The following is a 26,419-nucleotide window of genomic DNA, read 5'->3' as shown; positions in this document are numbered from 1 at the left end:
TATTATTTTTTTTATATACAAATTTATCAATGCTTAAATATCATAAATGTGTGCACAAAAACATCTAATTAAAATAATCACTACATTATAGGGTGTTTCCATGAAAATGCGACATGAATTTTTTTTTTTTTTTACAATAAACATAAGAGGTAAAACATAGTATTCAATAAATAAAGCATAATTACCTAGCAATGAAAGACATATAAACAGTAAAAATAGTAAACAAAAAATCCCACAAAGACATGGCCTGTTCATGGGAAAAAAATTGGAAAATGGGAAATTTGAAAAAAAAACAAACTTTTTTTCATTTAAACATCGCCAAAAGACAAAGAAAACTTGTGAAAAATGTCATTTCTGCCAACACGCCAACGGACTTTGTGGCTTAGTGGTTAAGGCACTTGAATCACGCACGAAAGGTTCCAGGTTCGATTCCCTGTGAGAGCACAAATATTAAAATGTGATTTTTCTCAAGCCTGGGTGTTCCGTGCTTATAATTCACCACAGTAATTGGGCCTCCTAGCCTGTTGTGGTGCAAAAAAATGAAAAATAATCGGGTATAAAAAATTAATTATATTATTAATTTTATGGTTCCTTGTCGGAAGATTCCTGAGATGATATTCCATTATTAAGTTAAGGCACAAATTAGTAAATCTTTGCCATTAATATTTTTTCAAAATGACTATAAAGTTGATGATGTTACTATTCCGTAGCATCCTTACGAATTTTGTTGAAAAATATGACTTGTATAATAATGCTACGTGAGTTACCAAAACCATGAAACGTGAGTTACTTTTGTTTTATTTTTTTTCATTATTTTTCTGTATGGATTGCGAAATTTGTTCAATGTTATTAAACTAAACAAGACTCCCTTAAACTTTCGGTATTTTTTTTTTTACATGTTTAATCAAAACAGAGTTTCAGCATTACATAACTACTCATAGAACTTTACGGCACATAATAGAACGTGCGTCACCAAAGCAAAATAAATATTTTAAAAATATTTGATTACCTCAATTAAATTATTGTTTAACTGAAAATATTTCCTTAATCGTTGTTCAATGTACAGTGATATACATGATAAATATTTTATTATTTCTCATGTATATCACTTCCGTTTTTGAGTTAAATGTAACATGAGTTACCATGAAATTACTCTACAGACAATTTCATCGTGGAAAAACAGATTACATCATATATCTAAGGAATTTTTATTCCCCCGAATAAACGTTTAATCCTAAGCATTTTTTCTCAACGTTGATCATTTAGTTTTTTAATTATTTTTTTACGATTTTTTTTTAATTTTGTTAATTAATTCAAATAACAGTAATACGAAAAATATATTCACATTGTAAGAAACACGTAAAATAAAGTAAATAAGTTTTCCACATAAATACAATTATAAAAATCCAGTTCAGTTAGATATTAATAAAGATTAGTTTTTGAGGGTGAAGATGCGTGGGTAGAGTATGTATGCTCTTGGTAGGTGCGTGAATATGTGTGTTAGGGTACATGGGTGTGAGGGTAGGTTTGTGGAAAGGGTGAGTGTGTATTTGATACGAGTGAATAGAAACATCTTAAATTCATGATGTAAAAACAAATTATTTCTAAGAAATAGAATTTAGGAAAAATGAATGTTTGTGAATTCATATTTTAAATGTGGGTTTACTACAATTAAATATATCTGTGCTATTAAAAAAATCATTATAATTACACGCCAAGCGAATCAAAAGAGAGTTCTGTGCATAGTTCGTGCGAACTGTTGGAATATGGAAAAGAGACGAATTTGCGTGACGGGTGCGGTAGCCAGATACAAAGGCCAACTCAGAAACCAGAGCAAAACGTCCATTAAGAATGTCATGTAAAATGACCAAACGACGATCCTCATGAATAAGAATACGATTTTTATGACAAGAAGTTTTATAGCATATAATCGTAATTGTAATAGCATATAATCGAATAATCTTATTTTATCTTTTAAATGGCGTCCTTTTCTCTAGATAAGATAAAAAATCATCTTTGTCGTACATTTACATTAGAAAAATATCTGTTAACATAGAAAGTGAATGATAATGTAAAAATAATGAATTAAAACGGTGATTGTAAATTACAAGATAGTTTTAAAGTGTACAGTGATCAAAATAATGATAAACTACAATTTATTTTACACGCGTGTAGGTACTAACTTTAATATTTACTACACAACATACATAATACATAAATATGTGCTAACTTAAACTCTAGATTTGCTATATTCAAATTTACATTTTTATTGGATAAACTGTGTAGTCAGCTTTTAATTTATTTAATGAAATTACACGGTAACAGGGAATTAATATGCAATGTGTACTGCATTGGATTAATGTAGTAAGTTTGATTAATTGTGAGGTTAAAAGCTAACCGATCAATTTTAATTAGGCAAACGCACAAAGGTTATTTTTTAGTTCAGCTTTTTGTGATTTTGTTACTATCAATATATCAGTACATCATAATAACAGTTATTTTTTTACGTTAATTTATATTATATGCTCCCGTATTCCGACAATGTGTCATATTTGTACTTTGTCAAATACTCCCTTTATAAATATAAATGATTTGAGTACACATATTTTTTATCCACTGTTATGAACAAAAAAAAGAGTGTTTAAGCTGCCTATAAACAGACTGAAAGATAACAAAATATACTCTTTTGGACTTTTCTAAATTTTTATTTACCTTTATCTCGCAATTGGCTATGTTTCACATTACTTAATCCACATTTAAAACCAAAAAAATCATATGTAAAAGGGTTCCATTTTTTTTTTTCTCAGACTACAATACTACTTTACATATATTATATTGGTATTAAAGTAATATTTATTTATTTTGAAGGGATTTTCAGGAGAATTCGGTACACTAGATAAGATTAGAAATCTTTGAATGAAAGCATTGTTATTTTATTACCATAAGGAATATTTTGATGCATGCATGCATTTTTGGTAAAAATAGTTATTTTTATGCTTGTGAATTATTTTAGTTCCCTTTATACAATTATAAATATTCAACTCTGAATTACGTTTATTTATAATAAAAAATCAAATAAACTTGACTTAAATAAAAAAGGTTTTAGGTTATGTAGACGCTCCGAAACGATTTTTGTGTTTTTTTTTTTAAAGGGAAAAGAAATATTTGCGTTCTTATAATTTACGCAAATATTTCATTTTGAGGGCTATTTTCAACGAGTTGTAAATAACTCACTATTAGAAAATGGGAATCAAGTTAGGGTAGAGTGGGATTCGAACCACGGACCTTTGATCCGTGAGTCCGAGACACTAGCCACGGGACCACAACCCGATTTAAGTATTCATACGATTATTCGGAAAAAGTACTTAATACTCAAGCTTTAAAAAAAATATTATTTAAACCACATAATACCACGAGCTGAAAAATATGTACCTAATGAAAGGTTTTTACGTTTGTTTAACCATTTTCAGATCAATATTAATTATTGAAAGTTGTTCAAAACAATGATAGAATGACGTTATCCGATGATTTTGTGTTGGTTTTTAACCCATTTGATAGTAGCAGAGTGCAAGACAAGTATAGAGAAGTATTCGAAGAAAATTTAAAAGAAGAGGGATTAGTTCTCACTAAAAATGAAGATAGTAAGAATTGTTTTGTAAGAGTACATGCAACACACGAAGTTTTGTGCAGATACGCTGAAATCATGAAAATCAGATTACCGATGAGAAACGTAAGTTGCCAAATTAAAATGTTAAAAACTATATTATAGAAATTTATTGCAAAAGAGAGCAAAAGCATTTTTGAGATGGAAATATGGAATTATAGGCATTTACAGGGCTCATGAACTGTCATTAGCTTTTTTAACCCTTCACTTTTCACACTGTGTGACATTCATCATCTGCCTATGTTTGAACATCCATATTTCGTCAACTATTCCGTCTGCTGACTCAATTGAAGTAAAAGAGCTGAAACATATATTGATGTGGGTGAGATTTATCTGGCTGAATTATTTCACTTACTAAGCAACGCCTAAAATTACTATCAATTTTTTATACTTCATTTTATACTAGTTGAAACAATTGAAAATATTTTTACTTTGTCAAAATGTTTGTACACAATGATTGTGAAAATGTTTTCCCTCTCTGTGGCAGTAAATTTATATGCTAATAACTACATAGGAGGTGAAAACCAACCTGGTTTCCCAAAGCTTAAAAAATGATTGTAAAATATATTGAAACTGTAAGAAAATGTGCATTTAAAACAATAAACAAATAAAAGCATTACCAGGTAAATTAAGTTTTAATCGTGTTTTAAAGACTTTTTGATATTCGTAAGTAATGTGAATAAATCCGCAGTTTATTTGAAAATCGTCGCGTATTTTAAAAACAAACGTTTTTTTATTTTAATGAGTCGTTTGTATCTGCTGTAATTTTTTTAAAATTTTTATTCCAGTAAAATAGATACATAGTGCAGAGCCCATTCTACCATATAAACATAAACAACAAAGTCGCTTCTTCCGTGGGGGCGCACAGAGGAGGAAAACGCAAGAATGCAGAGTTGCGACATGGAATTTAAGGGGACGTATGGGTGAAAAAATTAACGAATTGTGTGATGTGATGAGGAATAAATGTTTGCATATATTATGTATTACGGAAAGTTGGAAAAAGGGAAGCGGTTCGATGGAACACGGTGACGCGTTGGTTCTCTGGTCTGGGGTCCCAGATACAGACAGAGCCTGCCAGGGTGTTGCCGCGTTTCTGTCTCCCAGAATGATAGAGTGTATGAAAGAGTATGTTTTTATAAGTTCTAGACTTATATTTGTCAGATTCAAGATTGGATTGACAGGAATTATTTTAATAATAGGGTATGCGCCTGTGAATTCTGACTGCGAATCTGAAAAAGATAAGTTTTGGACAAGTGTGATGAATGTAATGAATGGAAATAAAGATAGTGAGAGAGTAATACTTACGGGAGATTTAAATGGGTGGGTGGGAACTCGGAGAGACGGGATGGAGTCGGCCCTAGGTATGTTCGGGGATAGAAGGCAGAATGATAATGGAAGAAAGCTGCTAGAAGTATGTCTGGAATGGAACCTTTTTGTGTCCAATGCGTTCTTTGATCTTAAGGAAATCCATCAGTATACGTGGGAAAAAGGCAACGAAAGGTCTATTATCGATTATGTAGTCATCGACTCTAGATTGAAACCTATAACAGTTGATACGCGTGTATATAGAGGAGCCGAAATGGAAACCGATCACTTCTTGGTAGTATCAAGAGTAATACTGTTCCAAGGATGGCGGTCAAAATCCCGTAAGATACAGGCGCCTTCTAGAGTAAAAGTTGAAAAACTTCAAAATGATGACATGAAAGATAAATTTGAAAGCGTGGTTAATCGTAGATTGATAGGGGAGTGTGGAGAAATTATGAACATTTATGATATGTGGGATTGTTTGAAAAAAAGTATGTGTGAATCAGCAACGGAAGTATGCGGTGTGGCAAAACAAGGAAGAAAGAAAGGTGATGCATGGTGGAATGATGAAATAAAAAACCTTGTTCAAGAAAAGAAGACAGCATGGTTAAACTTGTTAACAGTCAGTCAAACAGATACCAGTAAGTATGCCGCATTAAAAAGTGTATATATTGAATGTAAGAAAAGAGTAAAACAAGGCATGTGTGAAATAAAAAAAATACTGAAAGAAAGTGAGGGAATAAAAATGACAAAATATTTCCAAGAAAATATAAAAATATTCTGGAAAGCTGTTGATGGATGCAGAAAACGAGGAAGACCGAGAAAGACATGGCACGATCAAGTCCATCAAATACTTGAAGATGGACATGTCAAAAGTATGAATAATCGGCGTGCGTGCATGAGAAGATGTATGAATGTAGAGGAAGCGAGGTCTGTATGCCAAGATAGAGTGTTATGGCGTTCTATCCTCTCTACCTACCCCTACGGAGAAACGGAGTGATGGTTTGTTGTTGTTGTTGTTAAACATAAACATAAACATAAACATAAACATAAACATAAACATAAACATAAACATAAACATAAACATAAACATAAACATAAACATAAACATAAACATAAACATAAACATAAACATAAACATAAACATAAACATAAACATAAACATAAACATAAACATAAACATAAACATAAACATAAACATAAACATAAACATAAACATAAACATAAACATAAACATAAACATAAACATAAACATAAACATAAACATAAACATAAACATAAACATAAACATAAACATAAACATAAACATAAACATAAACATAAACATAAACATAAACATAAACATAAACATAAACATAAACATAAACATAAACATAAACATAAACATAAACATAAACATAAACATAAACATAAACATAAACATAAACATAAACATAAACATAAACATAAACATAAACATAAACATAAACATAAACATAAACATAAACATAAACATAAACATAAACATAAACATAAACATAAACATAAACATAAACATAAACATAAACATAAACATAAACATAAACACAAACATAAACATAAACATAAAAATAAACACAAACATAAAACAAAATTTAATAATGCCGAAGACTTCAGAAGTCTGAGTTTCGTTCATCCATACCACAATAATTACTAGTGGGTAGTAGGTACTACAACTTACTTCCTATTTTCGAATAAATTTATATGACTAGTTAAAAATAGCTAAAATAATAATATTAAGATATGTAAATTACACCAAAAATATTCCTTATTTTAAACGAAGAAATTTTTTTATTTTCAGATTCCTGGGCAGGAAGAAATTCTTGAAAATCATTACTTTTTGGACACCGTAAGAAACAATATTTACTCCATATTGAGATTCGTAAATATTGATCCTGAATATTTCACAGAAAATAAATATCAACTGACAGCAGAATTCGACAGAAGTAAACTCTACTTGTATGTAAAATAAAACAGCTTTACTTAGAGAATAAATCACAAACAATATTTAAAATATAAAAATTATATGTGACTACCAAAACAGGAATTAATTTCAAATTAAACAACACGAATCATGAAATTCATTTTAACAATGACGTATATTTAAAAAGACACGACACTAGCGCTAAAAAAATTGGATTTCAGTTCGTTGGTAATTACCTTCCGTGCCCTCATTCACTAATGAACTTTCATCGTAATCAGATGTACTATTTACATACTACGCAAAATCATGCCGTCATGTGTGATGAGAAAATGCTTTAATTTCAATCACAACAGTCAAAAGCGGAACAGATAACTTCTTGTATTTTTATTATTTAAAAAAAATATATTCAGCACATAAATAAAAACACTGACAACCAGTGTCATAGCTATCGAGGAAAACATAAAAATGAAGTATTCTTATTCTTATTTTTAGAGATAGGGGTCAGTGTCATTCAAGCTCCTGACGTCACTGTGACCTGTGAAGATCTATTGTGACGGGTCCCCGTGAATAGTTCTCGCCCTCCAAGCCCAAGTCTATAAAGAGCCTGGCTACTGTCTGGAAGGCGAGAGATTACATTTTGTAAAATTTCCCCCTCCATGCCCAGATCCGTGAAGTATCGGGCTATAAGTTAGGTGTCGAGCTCTTTAATATCCTCAGGTTTAACCAGTGGTTCCCCGAGAATGAGGTTGCTTTTATGATGTAAAGCATCACATTCACATATAATGTGTACAGGCTTTTCCTCATCTGCATTGCAGAACCTAAATCTAGAAGCTTCGGAAAAGTTCATTCTAGCAAGGTGTTTGTTCAATATGCAGTGCTCTGTAAGGGCTCTAGTAATAACCCTCACTTGATTTCGGCTGAGCTTTATCAGGTCGAAGGCAAACCTTTGCGAGTACCCTTTTATCAATTCCTTCGCATGATGTTGACCAGGCACTTTTCGCCAGAGCATAACGCTCTGTTTCCTGGCCCATGACCTAAGCTCGTTACGAGGAGCATATTTGGGCAACCCACAGTGGGGCTCAGGGCCTATTGGGCTGTCTCAGCTCCCAGCCAAATATGAACTAAGAAAATATGTAAATTTGTTGCAATAGAGAAAACATTTTGAATGGAGAATATGGAAGTCTAGGCATTTACAGGGCTTATGACCTGTCATTGGCTGGTTTGAGTATCCACTTTACACACGATTCCACGTTTCCTCAACTCTTCCATCTGTTGACTTTTGTGAATTAAAAGAACTAAAACCTTTATCACGTGGGTGAGGTTCATCTGGCTGAATCAATTACTATGCAACGCCTGAAAACAATCTTCCAATTTTTGCACCTCTTCTTAAACCAGTTAGTTTAATTAAGATCTAAAGGGAGGAAATCCAGCCTGTCTGCAAACATTTGGTTACACTCTAAACATTGTTAAGAAACTATCAACAATATTTTGAGTTTATCCTAATTTTTGTAGACGAGGACTGGAGTCAACTCCCTCAGGAGCTGTTAATATTAACATATTACAACATATGCGAAGAACATTTTAGACAAGGTAATATAGAAGTCTAGGCATACTTCACAAACATCAATAGATGAGAGAATTGAAGGAATATAGATGTTCAAATATGGATAGAATGGTGAATGTTACACAGTGTGTAAAGTGGCCACTTAAACCAGCCGATGACAGGTCATAAGCCTTTTAGATGTTTAGACTTATATTTTACCTTGTCTTAAATGTTCTACATCTTTGTTGTAATATGTTAATTAAGAAACTATGTTAAAAAAAACACATTAATGTTTGTATCGTGATTATTTAGCTCTAATTTCAAATTATTATTGAAGAAAACGCAATACTTGCTAAATATGGTATGCGGTTAGTAAGATAATAACGTGTCTACTTGTTGTACGTCAGAGATTTTGAGTTATACTGTCTGTAACTTTAAAAGTAATTTAATTATGTGTTAAAGGAATTTCGGTGATTTTTAAAAGTCTGGCTGACCACTCAACCTAAAATATGCATTTCGCAGAAAACAGCCGAATCTAATATTGAATTATACCCCCTTCAAACTTTGAACGAATGAGCATTCTGTATTAAAACATATTTTTATATTACAGCCATTTTCAATTTTAAAAAATTGAAATACTTATGTATTTATCCACGTGAATTTATTTAAGAGAACTAGATTTCTGGAGCCATTAATCTACCTATCAGGATTTATACCGCAATATTTTTCTAGTGCTGTGGGTGTTTTCTGCAAATTGAAAAATCCCGTTTTTGTCATCAGCACTATTTTCAGAAGGTGATTAATACAGTTTTTGGTATGAAAGCGGCCTGGCTGTTTTTAGCAAAACATAGAATTGACATCACTACACCCGATAACACTAATATCATTTTTAAATTGTGGACTGGCTGCTTTCTGCATAACTAAGTTAAATGGGTTATTTCGATTAGGTGTATAATACCGTAAAATATAATATACAACGCCATTTTATAAAAATATAACAATACCGTAAAAAATATTAATATCATTTCAGATTCGATGTAGATGATGCTGTTTTTTTTCCGGAGGCTGTAAAGATAAGCGTTGTAGCGTTTATTCTAGAAAGAATAAGTTACAGTATGGATCCTGGGGCAGCATTTGATTTCGGGATAGAACGTTTGCTTGAAAATGGCACCTATAAGGCAGCTTTTCCTTTACATGATGTAAGTATGAACTAATTAATCACCTCCTAATAAGTGTTAATAAATATTTGTATATAACCACTTATATATATAACTTCATTGATTTTGAGAAAGCCTTTGATTCTGTAGAGATATGGGCAGTAATGAAAAGTTTAGATAATTGTAGAGAGGATCACAGGTACTCAGAACTCCTAAAAAACATATACAATAATGCCACCTCTATTGTACAGCTCCATGAACCAAGCGAAAAGTTCCGCATAAGAAGAGGAGTAAGACAGGGTGATACAATATCCCCAAAATTATTTACACTAGCTCTGGAAGATGTCTTCAAAACTCTTGACTGGAACGACAGGGGTATTAACATCAACGGCGAACTCATTAGCAATCTCAGATCCGCAGATGATATAGTCCTATTTGCTAAAGATGAGAAAGAACTCGAAAACATGATAAACGAAGTTAATACAGCATCCCTGAAAATAGGCTTGAAAATGAATGCTTCAAAAACTAAAGTAATGAGTGATGCAAACCAATCATGTAACATCTTAGTAAATGGAGAAATAATTGAAAAGATTGATAGATATATATATACTTAGGACATGAAATAAAGCTCGGTAAAGATAATCAAGAGGTAGAAATAGAAAGCAGGCGAGGTTTAGCATGGGCCGCCTTTGGTAAGCTCTCATATATCCTAAAATCTCCGAAGTATTTAATTTACTTAAAGAAGAAACTTTTTGATGCTTGTGTTCTCCCTGTACTGACATATGGCTGTGAAACTTTTGTGTTTAAAAAATTTACACAAATTATCAGTGACACAGAGAGCCATGGAAAGGAGAATGCTGGGTATTTCGTTGAGAGACAAAAAAACCAATACATGGATTAGAGCGAGAACAAAGATCACCGATGTAGTCCATAGGGCTGCCAACCAGAAATGGAGCTGGGCTGGTCATATAGCCAGAATCACAGACTCTAGATGGACCAAAAAAGTCCTGGAATGGCGACCCAGAACGGGTAGAAGAAGTGTCGGCAGGCCTCAGACAAGGTGGTCTGATGACATAAGACGAGTTGCAGGAAGTGGTTGGATGCGGTTGGCTCAGGATAGGGAAATATGGAGACTAAAGGGGGAGGCCTATGTTCAACATTGGACAAGAGACGGCTGATGATGATGATGATGATGATATAACCACTTACCGACTTTTATATGTCTACTTACGGTAAGTGGTTATATACAAATATTTAATAACATTTACTAAAATGTTTTACCACAAAGTTAATGATTTAAATATAAATAATAATCACCTCCGTTTTATAATACGTCACTTGTCTACTCATAAATTTACAGTCAGTTTTGTCTTCCGTAAATGGAGTAATGAAATTATCAAATTAAAATTTGTAAAACATGGATGATCGGATCACGAAAATCTCAAAATAGAACTGTCAGTATTGGAAACCATTGTTGAAAACTAATAATGAGTTATTTGAATAATACAACGTAATTTATACAATGATGCGAATATGGAAATTATAATTACATCGATTTTTCTGGTGGCGAGGCTGTTCAAAAAAGAGTTAAAAAAGTGCATCTTTAAATTGCAATTATAGGCACTGAGGAATAAGTATCAAGTTCGCTTCGGATCAATAGCATCCTAGGAAAAACTGTCATTCTGCAAACAATTTAGAGGTTGTGAGTGACTGGTAAATTTTCATGGACTAATGAACATTGTATAATAACACTGCACCCCTCTCAGATGGAATACTAACCAGATATAATACAATGAGTAATGTTTTCATTTCTGAAATAAAATCGGTTTTCTTTCCAGGGCTGTTACTCTGATCCTGAAACCAAGAGATCTTTGCTTATTTCGACATGGGCAACTATGAAGAATTGGCTGCATTTTCAACCGATAGATATTGTTAAAGATTATTTTGGAATAAAGTTCGCTCTCTATTTTGCGTGGTTTGGGTTTTACACCCACATGCTGATTCCTGCATCGATTTTCGGTATAATTTGCTTCGTATTTGGCGCAACATCGCTCAATAAAAACTCTTATAGGTGAGAAAATTATAGTTTCCTAAATGTTTCCGCACTTAAGCTGTGGACACATAAAAATAACCGCTGTTTATATTGTTTTCCATACAGCGCCGCGTCATGGAATTATTCAATCTAAATACGGAAATTTACGCAAAGCCATTTTAAAATAAGATGTCTTATTTCTAAACACTTATCGATGCTGAGAAAACACTTAAAGAAGCTATATTGTAGTATTAGAATGATGTATTTAGCGGGTTATTCGTTTAATTTAGAATAAAAAAATCTACTAAAACTATGCAGAGTTATTATGTTTTTACTTAATTTGCCAGTAGATACCTAATTTACTTAAAGTAAATACCTACGATATAACCAATCTTAATATATTTACTTTTAACAAAAAAATTGTCGGACATATAAATACTGTATCTTAATTATGCTATTTACCTAAATTATAAAATAATATAGTAGACTCTTTTAACCTACTCTCCAAAATTAATCTCAATTTCGCGTGACAAGAAATAAGTGTTTGTTCCATCTGCCAGTCTGTAGTACTAACTGTGCACAACACTCTTTCCTCTACCATTCTTGCTCTAAATATAATGCTTTTTTTCCATCCATAGATATATTTTACATACCCCTTAATTTATTTAAGAATAAATTAAGACTAAGTTCATTTCTGGCTGCGATACGATCTCACTTACTATTTAATGATGCTCACACTTACACACACCTGATCACTTACTCCTACACTAATACACAGAAAACACACATTTACACTTACTCTTATACAAATACACATAAACACACCCTTTTGTTGTTACACAATTTAATAATATGTATGATTCTTATGCTGGTTTATCATTAAACTGTATTTTTTTTTATGTTACTATATCACTGTCGACTGTTTGTTTCTTTAAAATAAATAAACAATAAATATCTATAATCGTCAATGTATTGAAAATAATATTTTTGAAAATATATTAGAAAATTGTGATCAAGTTTTGGTAGCGCAGATATCGTATAGTCCATTTCATATCTGCGCTTCCAAGTATCTTTCAAATCCACACGGCACAGTAAAATTAGGATGGGTTATGAAATAATTAACAAATTTTTCCCAAATGATAGAAATCAATTCCTTATGTTATTTTTTCGTGCCGGGTGGATTCAAACTGTCGTGTGTAACGCCCATTTTAAACCTCTGATCTGGAATCCGAAATACTTTCGCAGGGCCACAATCCAAACAAAACATTTTTGGGTCAATATCATTCAATACCTGTACACAACATTCGACTTACAAAAATTGTTAGAAAAAATGAAGCGCAGAAATACGAATCATAAATATTGAAAATGGAAAATGACCGTCAAGCTACAGTATATATCGTATTAATGAATTATTTTATTTTTTTGTTATTATTTCAGCAACGACATTTGTGACACCAATCTGAACATAACAATGTGTCCCCAATGTAACGTTCTATGCGACTATTGGAACCTACACGACTCCTGTATCCAAGCTAAACTTACATACATGTTTGACAATAGCTACACTGTTACTTTTGCAGTATTTATGTCACTTTGGGGTAAAGTATAAATATTCTGCCAAGATTTTTAAAAAAATAAGCATATTACTGAAATCGGTATTTCCTCGGTGAAACTTACACTGCACCACTCTCTGCGTACTCTTAAACATTTTAAATTTATTTATTTATTCATACAAATACAATTGCATTTTTGTTAAACGTATTCCAAACTCTGTGAGGCCGAGAGCCCTGTGTTGAGTTGGGATACAATGTAATGGAGAGTGGAAGCATGTACATATTAAATAATAACAAAAATAAAAATCCAAAATTATTACATAAACATAGATATTTCAATGAACATCTGGACAACACGCTTAGCAGTATATAAATCTATGCAATATCTCGCAGCAGTCTCCTGCAATGGTCTCTTCCATAAGACAAAATCCAAACTTGGACACTCTTTCTGAAAATGGCTTGCGATTTGGAGAACTTAATATGTTCATCCATGAGTGTGAAAGCCTTACAAACGTATAAACAACGTACAATAACCTTCATACCATATTTAAAAAACCGTATTTTACTATACTAGAAAACACATACATGCTTTTGATGTCGCAATCGCATTTTTTTGCAAATATAAAAAAAAAGTTTTGTTGATCGTTTGCCCTAATGAGGGGTTAGTTACAGATCACGTTTCCGGGAGACTGAAGCCTCTTATGCTTTTACGCTAAATAATGTTAACCGCATTAATGCATTCGGTTCCTTGGATCATGGGTTCCGAAATCTAAAACACTAAAATATAATATGTGTTGAAAGTATGTTTTTTAATGAAATATTTTACAATTTCTAATGAAAGGTATCTAAGGCGTAAGACTGATTGTCTTGCCAATGAACAAATCAATTAGATATGTAATATGGGGCAATCGGTATGCAACAACTAACAACATATTTTACTACGACGTACATATAAGACAGATTAACATGGCGGTATTATTTTTAAATGTCATGTATTTCACATGTTTTACATTTTTTTGTTTTTCAAATAGTAAAAACAGCTTTTATTATCGAGATTTGCATCTACCGGTTTCGACAAGGTCACTTAACTATCGACAGAACTTGAAATGGGTCGACGTATGTATAATTCGAAACTAAAATAGTGCAAAATATCATACAGCAAAAGATATTTTTTTTTAAATCTTAAGCATACTCAACTTTACGTGTTAAGCCTCGCCAAATTGATTTCTTAACAATCAATAAAATATTTTCACTTGTAGGATCCCTTTATCTGGAAATGTGGAAACGGTATTCAGCAGAAATAGCCCATAAATGGGGTCTTACAGGTTTTGATCTGGAAGCTGAACACCCTCGACCGAAATATTTAGCCAAGTTGAAGGACTCCAAGAAGAAGAGACTAAATGTTGTTACCCAGAGACTTGAACCAGACGTATCCTTCTGGCGAGTTAGGGTGCCGTTTATGCTACTGAGCTACACAGTAGTACTATTTCTGGTAACTAATACATGTTTTTTTTATATCACATCTTGCTTTTTATCCTGGTTGACACAATTAAGTAAAATATAATAAATTATTTACAAATTCAAGAATAATATTTTTATTTTAATAGAAATTTTATATTTGGTTATTCATTATAATAAAAAAATAAAACAATTTTGTTTTTAACCGCTTATTTTGTATTTTCTCTACCGACCGGTTTCAAAGCTATACAAGCTTGTTTATCAAGCTATACTAATGAATTCTATTCTATTTTATTTTATCAGTATGCTACGCCTTTTTTTTAACTAAACTTGTTTTCTCAACAATATTTTGAGTTTGTCCAAATTTTTGTAGACAAAGACTGGGTGGAAATACTGGATAAAGTGGCCACTTAAACCAGCCATTGACAGGTCATAAGCCCTGTAGATGCCCAGACTTCTATATAACCTTCTCTTAAATGTTCTTCATCTCTGTTGTAATGTGTTAATTAAAGTTGTTTTATTTATTTTATTTTTATAATACTTTTATTAATTACTGCATCATGGTCAGATGATTTTATTAAACTCTGATGAAAAAAAAAACCCCGCCAATCTACACACATCAACATAAATCAGAATTGTTTATGCCATACCTCTATATTTAAAAAGACTTTTGGGGCAGCCTACAAACTTCTCTGAATTGCTCTTAATTTCTTGAATGGTAAAAATGATAAGAAAAAAGACGATTTTGAATTCAACTGGACCATATAACATAATATTTCATGGGTTTCGATGGAATTGTTTAATGAAAAATATATCAATTTATTTCAAAAGTTATGTATACTGTACCATCCAAATAAATGTTTTGAACAGCTAACAGGTTCATGACCCTTTTTAAATATGTGATCAAAACAGAAATATAAAAATTACAGAGACGTAATTAAAATACAAAATATTTATTCTAATAAATAAAAACAATAGCTAATATCCATTAATTTTATTAAGTTACTTGTACTTACTTTAGAAAATAAAACAGTAAAGACTTTAGTGTCAATAGTCGGCTTATACCTTATAGTTTGTCTGGATACTGTTAAGACTTTTTATTTTGCTGACTGATACTGACATGTTTATTATTTGTAGGGGAAATTTATACACTATTCTTTGTTTGTCATAAAACATCAGTCTTGTACATAAAAATAAAGTGTAAGTTTTTTTTTTTAAATAAGACCAATCACGTATTTCTCGGTTACTTGATTGTTCATCATACTCCTATTCGTATCCAAAAGGGCATAGGGCAGTATTTTACAAAATCCGAATTTTTGTAATTTCAGGTGGCGTTGACTTTTGCGGCTGTTTTTGGCATAATTCTTTACAGGATGTCTTTGGCAAAATCTCAGATTATATTTGGTTCAAAGGAAAACATTGTATACAAGGATGTGATCATCCCAGCTAGTGCAGCGGTCCTTAATTTAGTAATAATTACAATCCTCAATTTCGTCTACGGAAAAGTTGCGTGGTATTTGACGGAACTAGAACTTTTAAGGACGCAAACAGAAGTTGACGACAGTTTGACATTGAAGATATTTTTGTTTCAATTTGTTAACAACTTCTCGTCAATATTTTACATTGCCTTCTTCAAAGGAAAATTTGTGGGCCATCCTTCAAATTACAACAAAATATTTGGTATCCGCCAAGAAGAGGTAAATTGCTAGTACTCGTATCATTATTTTTTCATTTTTTTAATAGTTTGTCAATAAAATGTATTTTGATTATTTTTCAAAAATAGAATATTTTGTGTTTTAAATATTGCGTAAAATATTTCGTATTACAAAATTTTTGTAAGCAATAATAAAAACGGAATTTCATGTTTTCAGTGCAGCCCTGGGGGATGTTTTCATGAAATTTTTATTCAATTAGTTATAACGATGGTTGGAAGAAAGATTCTTTCGTATCTCCTACATTTTATAAAGAACCTTTTGATGACTCTTTTCAAAGTTTTGAAGTCTTTTCAAGTAAGGAACAAATAAAATTAACTAGATTTATCCGTAATAATATTGACATTAAAAAAATATCGATTCAACATAAGTTTTAAAATTATTATTCCTTTAAGAAATGTTATTAAATATTTGTATACACAAATGTTTGTAAAATGTTAGACCACAAAGTAAATGCTTTAAATATTTATAATATATTATTCTTATTAGGAAAAACTGAATTTTTTAAATGTCAAAAACCTCACGACTGTATAGTTATGAGTATTATTTGTGCATGTGTATTAATTATACAGTCTAATAAAACTGATTAAAAAAAAATAATTAACACGTAAAATGCATTAATAGATTTCCCAGTGAGGTATAGATACATTATAAACAAATCGTATTATGATAATAAGGAAATCTCAGATGCTGCGAATACCGATAAAAGTATGTAAAATGGATTGAAAATTACTTGTATTTTCAAAATCAATATGGATATTGTGGAAAAATCTTTACATTCACAATCTTTAAATTAAAATTGTTAAAAGAGACGTCTCAACGAAAACGCGACATGTTTGGCCTTGACAATTGTAACGTCAAGGTCCGTGACGACGTTTTATTTAAATTTAAACGGACAAACAAAAACAACAAAATTTAACCGAATCGTGACGTTTTAGGGGCGTGGCCAATGCCTTGAACCGTTTTCGCGAAATTTAAATAACATATATACTTTTTTCATAATAATAAACACAATTTTTTTTTTTTATACTACAGTATTTCATTTTTTTTTCATTTATAATCCAAAAAATTGTGTATATGATGATATTTCCCTATCATGTACTGCGAAATCCCCATGAAAATACCCAATTTCAAGAATACGTAGTAATAATTGAAATAAGTATTATTTTTTCATGAATTTCCCACATATATTCAGTAGCATAAAACATTTACTTAAGATATTAAAAATTCATTAATTTTGATGAAAAGTATATAAGTTTTTAATCGTATATGGTAGCTAATTTAATACGGATTTTTACCATTACTAACCCTTAATCTGCACCTGAAGGCGTATCCCTCACTTCATTGGAAAAATACATGCAATATCTCTCAATCATGTGTTACAGGAAGATAAGATGATGAGCATAGAATTATAATATATGATCAAAATTGACTATTATTAATTCAATGATAATCCGTGTAAAACCACCTTAACAAATATTTTATGTTACTCCCCCTTAGAAATTGAACCCAGAACCTTGAGCATGGTAAACAAACGTGCTAATCACTTTGATTGTGGTGGATTTTTCACCACTCGATTTCCTTTTTAAGGATTTTAACTTGAGAGTAGCTATCGACTTGAGAGCGCTCTTCTAGAATTCTGCTTCTGTTTTACACACTGAACTGTGATCTTCATCCACCCGGACACAGACATATAGATTTATGTATATAGCAATCATAAAGCAAAAAAAAATACATCCGTTTTCAATTTCGTTTGATAAAATGATTTATAATTTGAATTATTGCAGTCTGTTAAAAACTTATCATTCGAAAAGAAATATCAGTGGACTGAAGATTATCGTCTCCAGGAATGGCCAGAAAGGGGTCTGTTTGATGAATATCTTGAAATAGGTAAGTAACAAAGAATTCTTTTGGTCATAAGTGTAATTATTATTCTCGATAGTAGATCGCGGTTTGGGTATCACATAAACTACATATGTTGTTGAAAAAGCTTACCAAATCTTTCTCACACGAATGCTCGCATGTGTATCCTTATTTGCTATCTCTACATTTTGAATTGTTGAGGGCAACACAATATTTGCTTGTCTATTTATTATACTTCAGTAAGTAAATAATTATATTAGTATTGAGTGTTGAAAGATACAATGTTATTTTTTGAGTGCCCAAGAACCTGTTTTCATCAATGCCATCTTATTTAAACGGATTTTTATTTTGGTTCAACTATGGATCTGTTGCGTTTATGGGGGAAAATTAATAATGACTTATCGGAAATAATTTTTACATAATCTCAACGGGCTTTAAAAATAACTCAATTTTAATGCATATTTACATTATATTTATATATATATATAATTCCTCTGTACGTGTGATGTCACCGTACTCCTCCCAAACGGCCTAACCGATTTACGTGCAGTTTTCAGAAAAATATAGATCTTTGCGCTGTGCGTGTTCGTAAATATTAAAATCTTCAACCGAATATGTAATAAATAAGTTAGGAACATAAATGTTTTATTCATCGATCTACCAGGGTTGCGTTCGAGGAGAATGCATTTGCAAAAAAATGGAAAGATATTGTTTTTTTGTGTATAAAAAAAGTTTGTTTTTGAATGTTTACAAACAGCATTTGTTTTTTGTGGATCTCAATCAGATTCTTTTCTTAAATTCCTTTAAATTTCTACCCATTATTTCTTTTTATTGGATTTTTGGTAACACTAAAAAAATATTAAATTTAATGCATTTTACAAAATTGTATTTTAACATAACTACACCCCTTTGTTGGTGCGACGACCGGAGTTTGACGTTTGCAAAAAGAATGCCATATTTATATTATGTTTTGGAATTCAACCAAAAACAAGTACCTACTTAAATTCAATATTTTTTTTAATATGGTCAATTTTTAGTTTTGGAATTTAATCACAAACAAGCATCTAGGTACCTACTTATCAATGAAAAGTCTTTTGCTAACGTTCGGGCAGGACAACGTCTGTCGGGTCCGCTAGTTATAAATATAAAGAAACACGTATGTCATTTGATTCACATTATTAAAACATGTTTTTCACGTACCAATATTTTATCGAACAGAGCTTTGGTGCTCTCATTAATTTCACATTATCGCTTAATAATTATTATTTTTAATTTAAAAACGTCTTAACATGCAGTAAAACTCTAATTATCTGGATTCATGAGTGCCAGACGTTATCCGGAAATGCAGAAATCCGGTTGATTAGATTAGCCATTAAATTTAGGCAATGTTTTGAAACAAAACGCATAATTTGCAGCAAACAAAAATATTTATGATAATTTGACAAAGAAATATATTTTTTTTAGTGTTGCAGTATGGTTTTGTTACAATTTTCGTAGCGGCTTTTCCTCTGGCGCCGATTTTCGCTTTATTGGTAAATATATTGGAACTAAGACGCGACGCTAAAAAGTTTTTAAAAAATCACAGGAGACCAATCCCTCAACGAGCTAAGGACATTGGAGTCTGGTATTACATAATGGATGTTTTAGGCAGACTAGCCGTGATCGTCAATGTAAGAAACTTTATAAATTACGTCAACTTTATTATCATCATCATCATCATCATACCCATGTCCGCTGGGGCACTGCATTGGTACACCAAATTCAGCGTATATCTTAATGTTAGCCTTACGCTTCAGGTGCCAGCCCAGGAACATGAATATTGCAGTGTAAAACCACCTTCATTCACCATATTTCATGTACCTTTCGAGGAATCGAACCCGGGACCTCAAGCACGGTAGGTGAACCACTACACTACGAAGCGGACTTATATTAACTCGATTTCTTTATTCAGGATTTTTATCCCAGAGTAGCTATCGAGTCAAAAGCACACATCCAGAATTCTTGTTCTATTTCACACACAGAACTGTATTCTTAATTTTAAAACGGATCGTGGTCCCTTGGCTAGTTTCTCGGACTCACGGATCAAAGGTCCGTGGTTTGAATCATTACCCCAACTTGATTCCCATTTTCTAATAGTGAGTTATTTACAACTCATTTAAAATGGCCTTTAAAATGAAATATTTGGGTAAATCATAAAGCAAAAATTTATTTTAAAAAATAATCCACTCCAACTAATACGTCTACATCAACTAATTTACTTATACGATTAACATTTTAATTTGCCAAAGATGTTTCTTTGTATACCTTCCTGTGTAGCGGTAAGCGCGTTTGCCCGCGAATCTTGAAACCCTGGACTCAATCTGTTCTGAGGACCATGCAGTGTTATTATTTTTTTTAAATACATAATCTTATTGTTACTATGAGAATAACTTTTATGATGCCTTGTTGTGCTTTAATAATTCGTTTTAGATGTGTAGCTGCAGCGAAACCCCATCCCATTAGTTCGTATTCTAAATGAGATTAGCCAAGTGCCTTGTATTTTTTTTCTTATGATGTTTCTAATTGTCTTAAAGAAATACATTAGCTTTATTTATATAATTGACAAATTGTAGTCTGCGTTGTAGTTTACGGGCTGTTGAACCCATTGCGTAATGCAGACTGTGAATATAAGTTAGTTGTTAATGAATAGAAAACAGATAGCTACTAAACTGTCGATATGTACAGAAAAATAGATACATATAATCCGCAAAAGCCATATTCAGTAAGCGAATTACCCTATTATTGGGAGAATTCTGACATGCATTTGTACGGCTTCTGTGTTTGTTAAACAGTGCATGAGATCTCGCTCTAGTATAATTATTGGGAATATACAAACTGATCTCTCTTAGTATATTTCGATTATATATACTTCCAGAAATCAGCTTATAGAAGTGTTTCGCAAGAAAAATTTGACGACGAGATTCGAGGATGTTATAATCCAGCATCCCTGCTAGAAATAATGATGGCAACAAGAATGAATAATTATTATGTTCTTTTAGATATAAGTATCGCAAACATCGCTTTTGATCGTTCTCTTTTTATTGTCATTAATTTTGTTAAGTCATTCCATCGGGTAGATGAGCGACATCTGGATCTTTTCGAGCAATCTTCAGCACATTCAATATGGACCCATCTGTACCCTTTCGTCGGCCATGGAATCCGGAGCATTCTTCTCCAGCACCATATTTTAAAGCATCAATCAAATTTATCTCTGACTCTCTTTGAACTGGAATATGGAGAAGATCAGAGTTTTAACGCTCGATGCTCGATTTTCGGAGATATTAAACTGAAATTTGCTTTGTTTTGCGAAAAAATATTTGAGAGGAAACGCATATTTTGCCGAAATCATTATGTGGTCTACGTGATGTAATAAAAGTGTTTAAAAAAGAATACGCGATTACCTAATATGTGTAAAAATATTTTTCCAGGCTTTTATTATAGCATTTACTTCTAACTTCATACCAAGGCTAGTTTATATAATGGTCGTCAACAAAAATCATACTGATGAAGGATTTTTGAATCATTCCCTGGCTTTTTTTGATACTAACAATTTTGAAAATGGACCCCCTTCGAATTCATCATATGGAGATATAGCGGTGAGATGATACCATTCAAACTATGAAAAATAATGATTAATTTATTAAATACAAATGTAGTTCAAACATCTCGTAGTTTCATAAATTATAATCTTACAAGCAGGAAACAGTCAGCTATCGCAGACTGTTATGTATGTTATCCATAGAGACATATTATTTAGAATACTTCTTTACTTTTGCTATGAAAAATAATATTATATCAATCTTAATACAAATACGTGCCTGATAGAAATTGTAAATATTGAAGAAAGAACAGAAGTAATAAAATCCTAGTCTGTTCCATTGCGTGCGGATATTTTTTTTGCCATGTTCAATGTTCAACCCATTGGTTTATTCTGCTTAACTCTTAGTACCAGTTTCGGCACATGTTATTTATCTTTTTTTTTCTTGAAAAAAATCTTCACTTGATGACTATTACATTACAAAATGGTTGGTACATACATAATTAGTCATAACATTTCTACCTTTCTAATAGAGTGAAAACTCGTGTTTAGAGAGGGAGGTAGTTTTACATATATTTTTATACATATATAAATTTAATATTTTATTTACATTTTATTTTTACTATCTAAAACAGATTCCTTAAAATTAGATATTATGTTCTAAAATATACACAACTTTCCACTGGCTGGTTCAGGCTATTTAGATTTAAATGTTTTAATATTTTGAATTGATTTTAAGATTTCTGGAAGATTATTGAAGTTATTTTTCTAACGTAATATGAATAATGATTCAAATATGCGGTTGTATTGCATCTGTGTAAAGTTAAATTTTTTGAAAATCTAGAGTTTCGAGAATGTAGTAAATTACATAGATGGTTTTTTTTCTTTGAAAGTTTGTAAAATAGATGCTTTTTTAAAGATTTCATCAATTGAGAGTATATCTAGTTCTTTAAAAATGTAATTTGAAGGGTAAATTCTAGGTTTTTGAAATATAATTTAAGCTGTAATAATAAAAATACGGATATATTTTTATTTCACTTATATTTATAAATTTTTACCAGTGATCGGTTTTCTTCGTGACGGACATCGTCAGACTGGTGTGAGACTAGACAAATTTCTATTTTAAATACAAGTGCATGCAGGGGTTGTAAATCATGAACTTCTTATAATTATGGAAATAAAAGAGTTTAAATTAAAATAATTTATGTATAAAGTAATAACAATTGTATAAACTTAAGTTTTGGTTTGAATGTATTTAATAAAAACCGGTGAAAATGATATATTTTTATGAAGTTTTATAATGAAAATGTATTTGAATTCCATGTATTTAAATTTTATTAAATCTATAACAGGGCCGCTGGTTGGTAGTTTTATCGACAGCTATGTCCCCGGGCCCAGGGGTAATTAAGTGATTCTCTGGATATAACATAGAAATTTGTTTAGTCTCCCACCAGTCTGACGACGTCGGTCACAACGAAACCCGATCACTGGTAAAAATTTATCAGTAAAAGTGGAATAAAACTATATACGTATTTTTATTATTATAATCAAAATGCAGTTCCACCAAGAAATGTCAGTAGAAAAACTTAATCTTATATAATTTAAGCGATGGTTTTTTGGGCAATTAAAAGTGGACGTAAATTTGTCATGTGAGATCCTCCCCAGTCTATGATTCCATACTGCAGAATAGACTGTATGATTGCGTAGTAAACAGTTTTTCAATTTCTTAAAAAATAAAGAGAATGTTTCTTAATCAATAGTTGTCTAACTCTTTTTACCATAGCATTTGTTTGTAATTTCTATTTCATATTACTTAATACCAAGGTACTTTATATCATAACTTTTTTAGTGTCGTACGTGTTTGGAGGCACAAAATAGAATGATTTATATCGTTTTCTTTACTGTACATATTTATGTGTAGATGTAAATTTTGATGCTTCTAGATGTGCCGGTATCGCGATTACAGAAATCCACCTTGGGAATCTGATGGAAAGAAATACCAGCATTCTCACATATACTGGCACGTTTTGGTGGCTAGGTTAGCCTTTGTTGTGGTATTTCAGGTAATTTTATTTATTTTTTAATTTATTTATTTACAATTTAGGTACATTGTACATTTCAGTCTCAACACATACCTAAGTACAGTTTTTTGTTTTTTTTTGGACCACAACAGGCCAGAAAGCCAATTACATTGAAAAATTACAGCACATGACCCAGGATTTAGAAAAATTATTCTCCGTAAAATCAACCTTCCGTACGTGAGTCAAGTGTCTTAACCACACTACTATTATCATCATCATTCCCTTTCCGCGCCTAAGGGTGCATAGGGGTTTGCATTGGTACACCAATCGCAGTGTATCCTGATATTTTTTTGTTACATGATGGTAAGATGATCAGTCTTACGCTTCAGGTACCAGTCCAGGGACTATCAAATATTCTAGTGTGAAAACACCCTTTTAAAAAATATTTTATACTTACCATGCCGGGAATCGAACCCGAAACCTTTTGAATGATAGGCAAACTCGCTGACCATTACACCACGAGGACAACACTACTATAGTATCATATTTTTGTTTTTGCTGTTCCTTTCCAAAAAAAAGACAAACTATTGTGCTTAGAGAGAGACTTACATTGAATTATCATTAACACTAGCATCAATAGAATAGAATTTTAAAATATATGAAATATCTTCATTATTCAATAGTCTTTCATATATTATCTAGTTGTTTTTTTAGTGTTCATTTAATTCAATTTCTTATTTATTTATGTCTCTTATAATCCTTCAGTAGGGAGGCTCTTTTTAAAGCTTAAACCTATACAATTTGACTGGAATTGTTTAGTATAACATATTGTTAATTTTAAATCATTTGGAAATCTTAAAGATATGCAAAACTAAAACAAAACTTATACCATATACTCAAACATTATTATTTACTGGGTTCTTTGTATGTATTTCATTCGGATGCCATTATCTTCATTAAATTCATTCATAATTTATACGTAATGACTTACATTCCGTGTCCGAGCGAATAAAGAATACAGTTCTACAATGGGAAAAATAGAACCAGAACCCAGGACGAGTGCTTTCGACTGGATGGCTCACTCAGAGATACATAGAAATATTAGTATCAATGCGGCGACCTATGCACCATTGAGTGTGAATAGGGAAATAACGATGATTATTATCTCACCTAGGTTCTTAAAACTAACTGGCCAATTTATTTAAAATTATTTATTTAAACTCTTATAAATAAACTACTAAAACAGTGTAAGTTACTCTCCAAGCACAAGATTTAGTCTCTTTTTTTGGAGAGTTACAGTGACAACATTTACTAGATGTGTAAAAGTAGATATGTTTAGAATTTTATTTATGTATTTTTTTTTTATATTTAAAAATTTTGGTAAATGTCAAGATCCTTGCATTATGTAAGGGTGAGATGAGCATTATAAACAACACTAAGAAAGGGGTCTTCGGAGATTTATTTAGGAATAAAGTTATATACAGGTAAAAGGTTTTTAATTGCAAGAGTTAGTTTATAAATATTTTAAGTTAAAAGCCAATATATTTTTGTTTACCTTTTATTAGTTATCTGATTTTTTTTCAGAATGTGGTCTCTGTGGTAAGAATTATTGTACGGTGGGCCATTCCTGATATGTCCCGTAAACTAAAGGACCAAATAAAGCGAGAAGCTTACCTCACTACTGAGATTATAATGAAGTATGAAGCTACACTGTCAAAAAATAGGAGATAATAAAAACAAAATACCTACAGGAAACAATATTTTTACTACCCATATTTTCCCGTTCTATATAATATTTACTCATGCATTTTAGCAGTGAAGAAAAAAGAAAAATACAAGAATAAAATAAAATAAAAACACGTATCTATTTACCATTATAAACCAAAACGTTTCGTAATTTATTCTAATTAGTTATAAAATATACTTTATTTATTTAAATAAACTCAAAAAATGACTTATCTTGTACTAAAAGGTATGATAGTAAGTTCTTTGGGTGTCAATTTTTTCAAATCATGCATTCTTTTATTGATGTTTTTTTGAAAAAAAATTACATCCTGTAGATACATATTTATTTTTGCCAAATGACCGTTCCTTCCAACCAACCGATAGAAAAAAATGTGTTGTTTATTTAATATTAGTTTGCGAAAAAAAAAGAACTTGCAATACACGTATAGATATATAAATTAATAAATGTAGATACTAGTCTACAGTGGGAAAAGGACAATAGAAAAATAAAAAAGGAAAGAAATTAAAGAAAGGAAAGGAGATGTTTCTTCAAGCGTGATTTAAACAAGGTTCCTGTAGACATATTTGATTATAAGGAATTTAAGGAAACAACCTGATTGGGATCCACCAAAAACGAATGTTGATTGTTGACGTTAAAATACAAACTCATTTTTGTACCAAAAATAAATATCCTTTAATTTTTTTTCTTTTTTTTAATTATTTAACTTTTTGTACATAATTGTTAACAATGTTATTTGTATATTGGTGGGCTTATTGCCAAATGGGAATTTCTTCCAACCAACCAATAAAATAAAAGTTTTATTTTTATAATTCAAGTTACAGAACATATTCAATAGAAAGAAAAAA

At 31.2% G+C, this 26,419-nt stretch overlaps 1 protein-coding gene across 6 annotated transcripts; it reads left to right on the top strand.

Annotated features, from left to right (window-relative positions):
* The first annotated feature begins 4 nt into the window (after window positions 1-4).
* LOC148284684 (anoctamin-1-like) lies at window positions 5-25,582 on the top strand. 6 transcript variants are annotated; one of them, XM_088236266.1, is made up of 14 exons: window positions 5-2,171; window positions 3,471-3,730; window positions 6,789-6,946; window positions 9,485-9,653; window positions 11,450-11,682; window positions 13,081-13,241; window positions 14,456-14,688; window positions 15,983-16,351; window positions 16,526-16,663; window positions 18,154-18,256; window positions 19,694-19,899; window positions 21,697-21,864; window positions 23,750-23,869; window positions 25,412-25,582. In XM_088236266.1, the coding sequence occupies exons 2-14, from the start codon at window positions 3,512-3,514 to the stop codon at window positions 25,556-25,558; spliced, it is 2,424 nt and encodes an 807-aa protein (XP_088092392.1). In that variant the 5' UTR covers window positions 5-2,171; window positions 3,471-3,511; the 3' UTR covers window positions 25,559-25,582. The 6 variants fall into 6 exon arrangements, with proteins under 6 accessions (XP_088092392.1, XP_088092399.1, XP_088092404.1 ...); XM_088236273.1 differs by having other exon boundaries at window positions 5-2,175; XM_088236278.1 differs by lacking the exon at window positions 3,471-3,730 and having other exon boundaries at window positions 25,412-25,573.
* Window positions 25,583-26,419: the final 837 nt, after the last annotated feature.

The sequence above is a fragment of the Micrasema longulum genome, unplaced genomic scaffold (genome assembly GCF_059751315.1).
Source record: "Micrasema longulum isolate JH-2025_06_02 unplaced genomic scaffold, ASM5975131v1 h1tg000097l, whole genome shotgun sequence".
NCBI classification, from domain to species: Eukaryota; Metazoa; Arthropoda; class Insecta; order Trichoptera; family Brachycentridae; genus Micrasema; species Micrasema longulum.
This window is presented reverse-complemented; position numbering and strand designations above follow the sequence as displayed.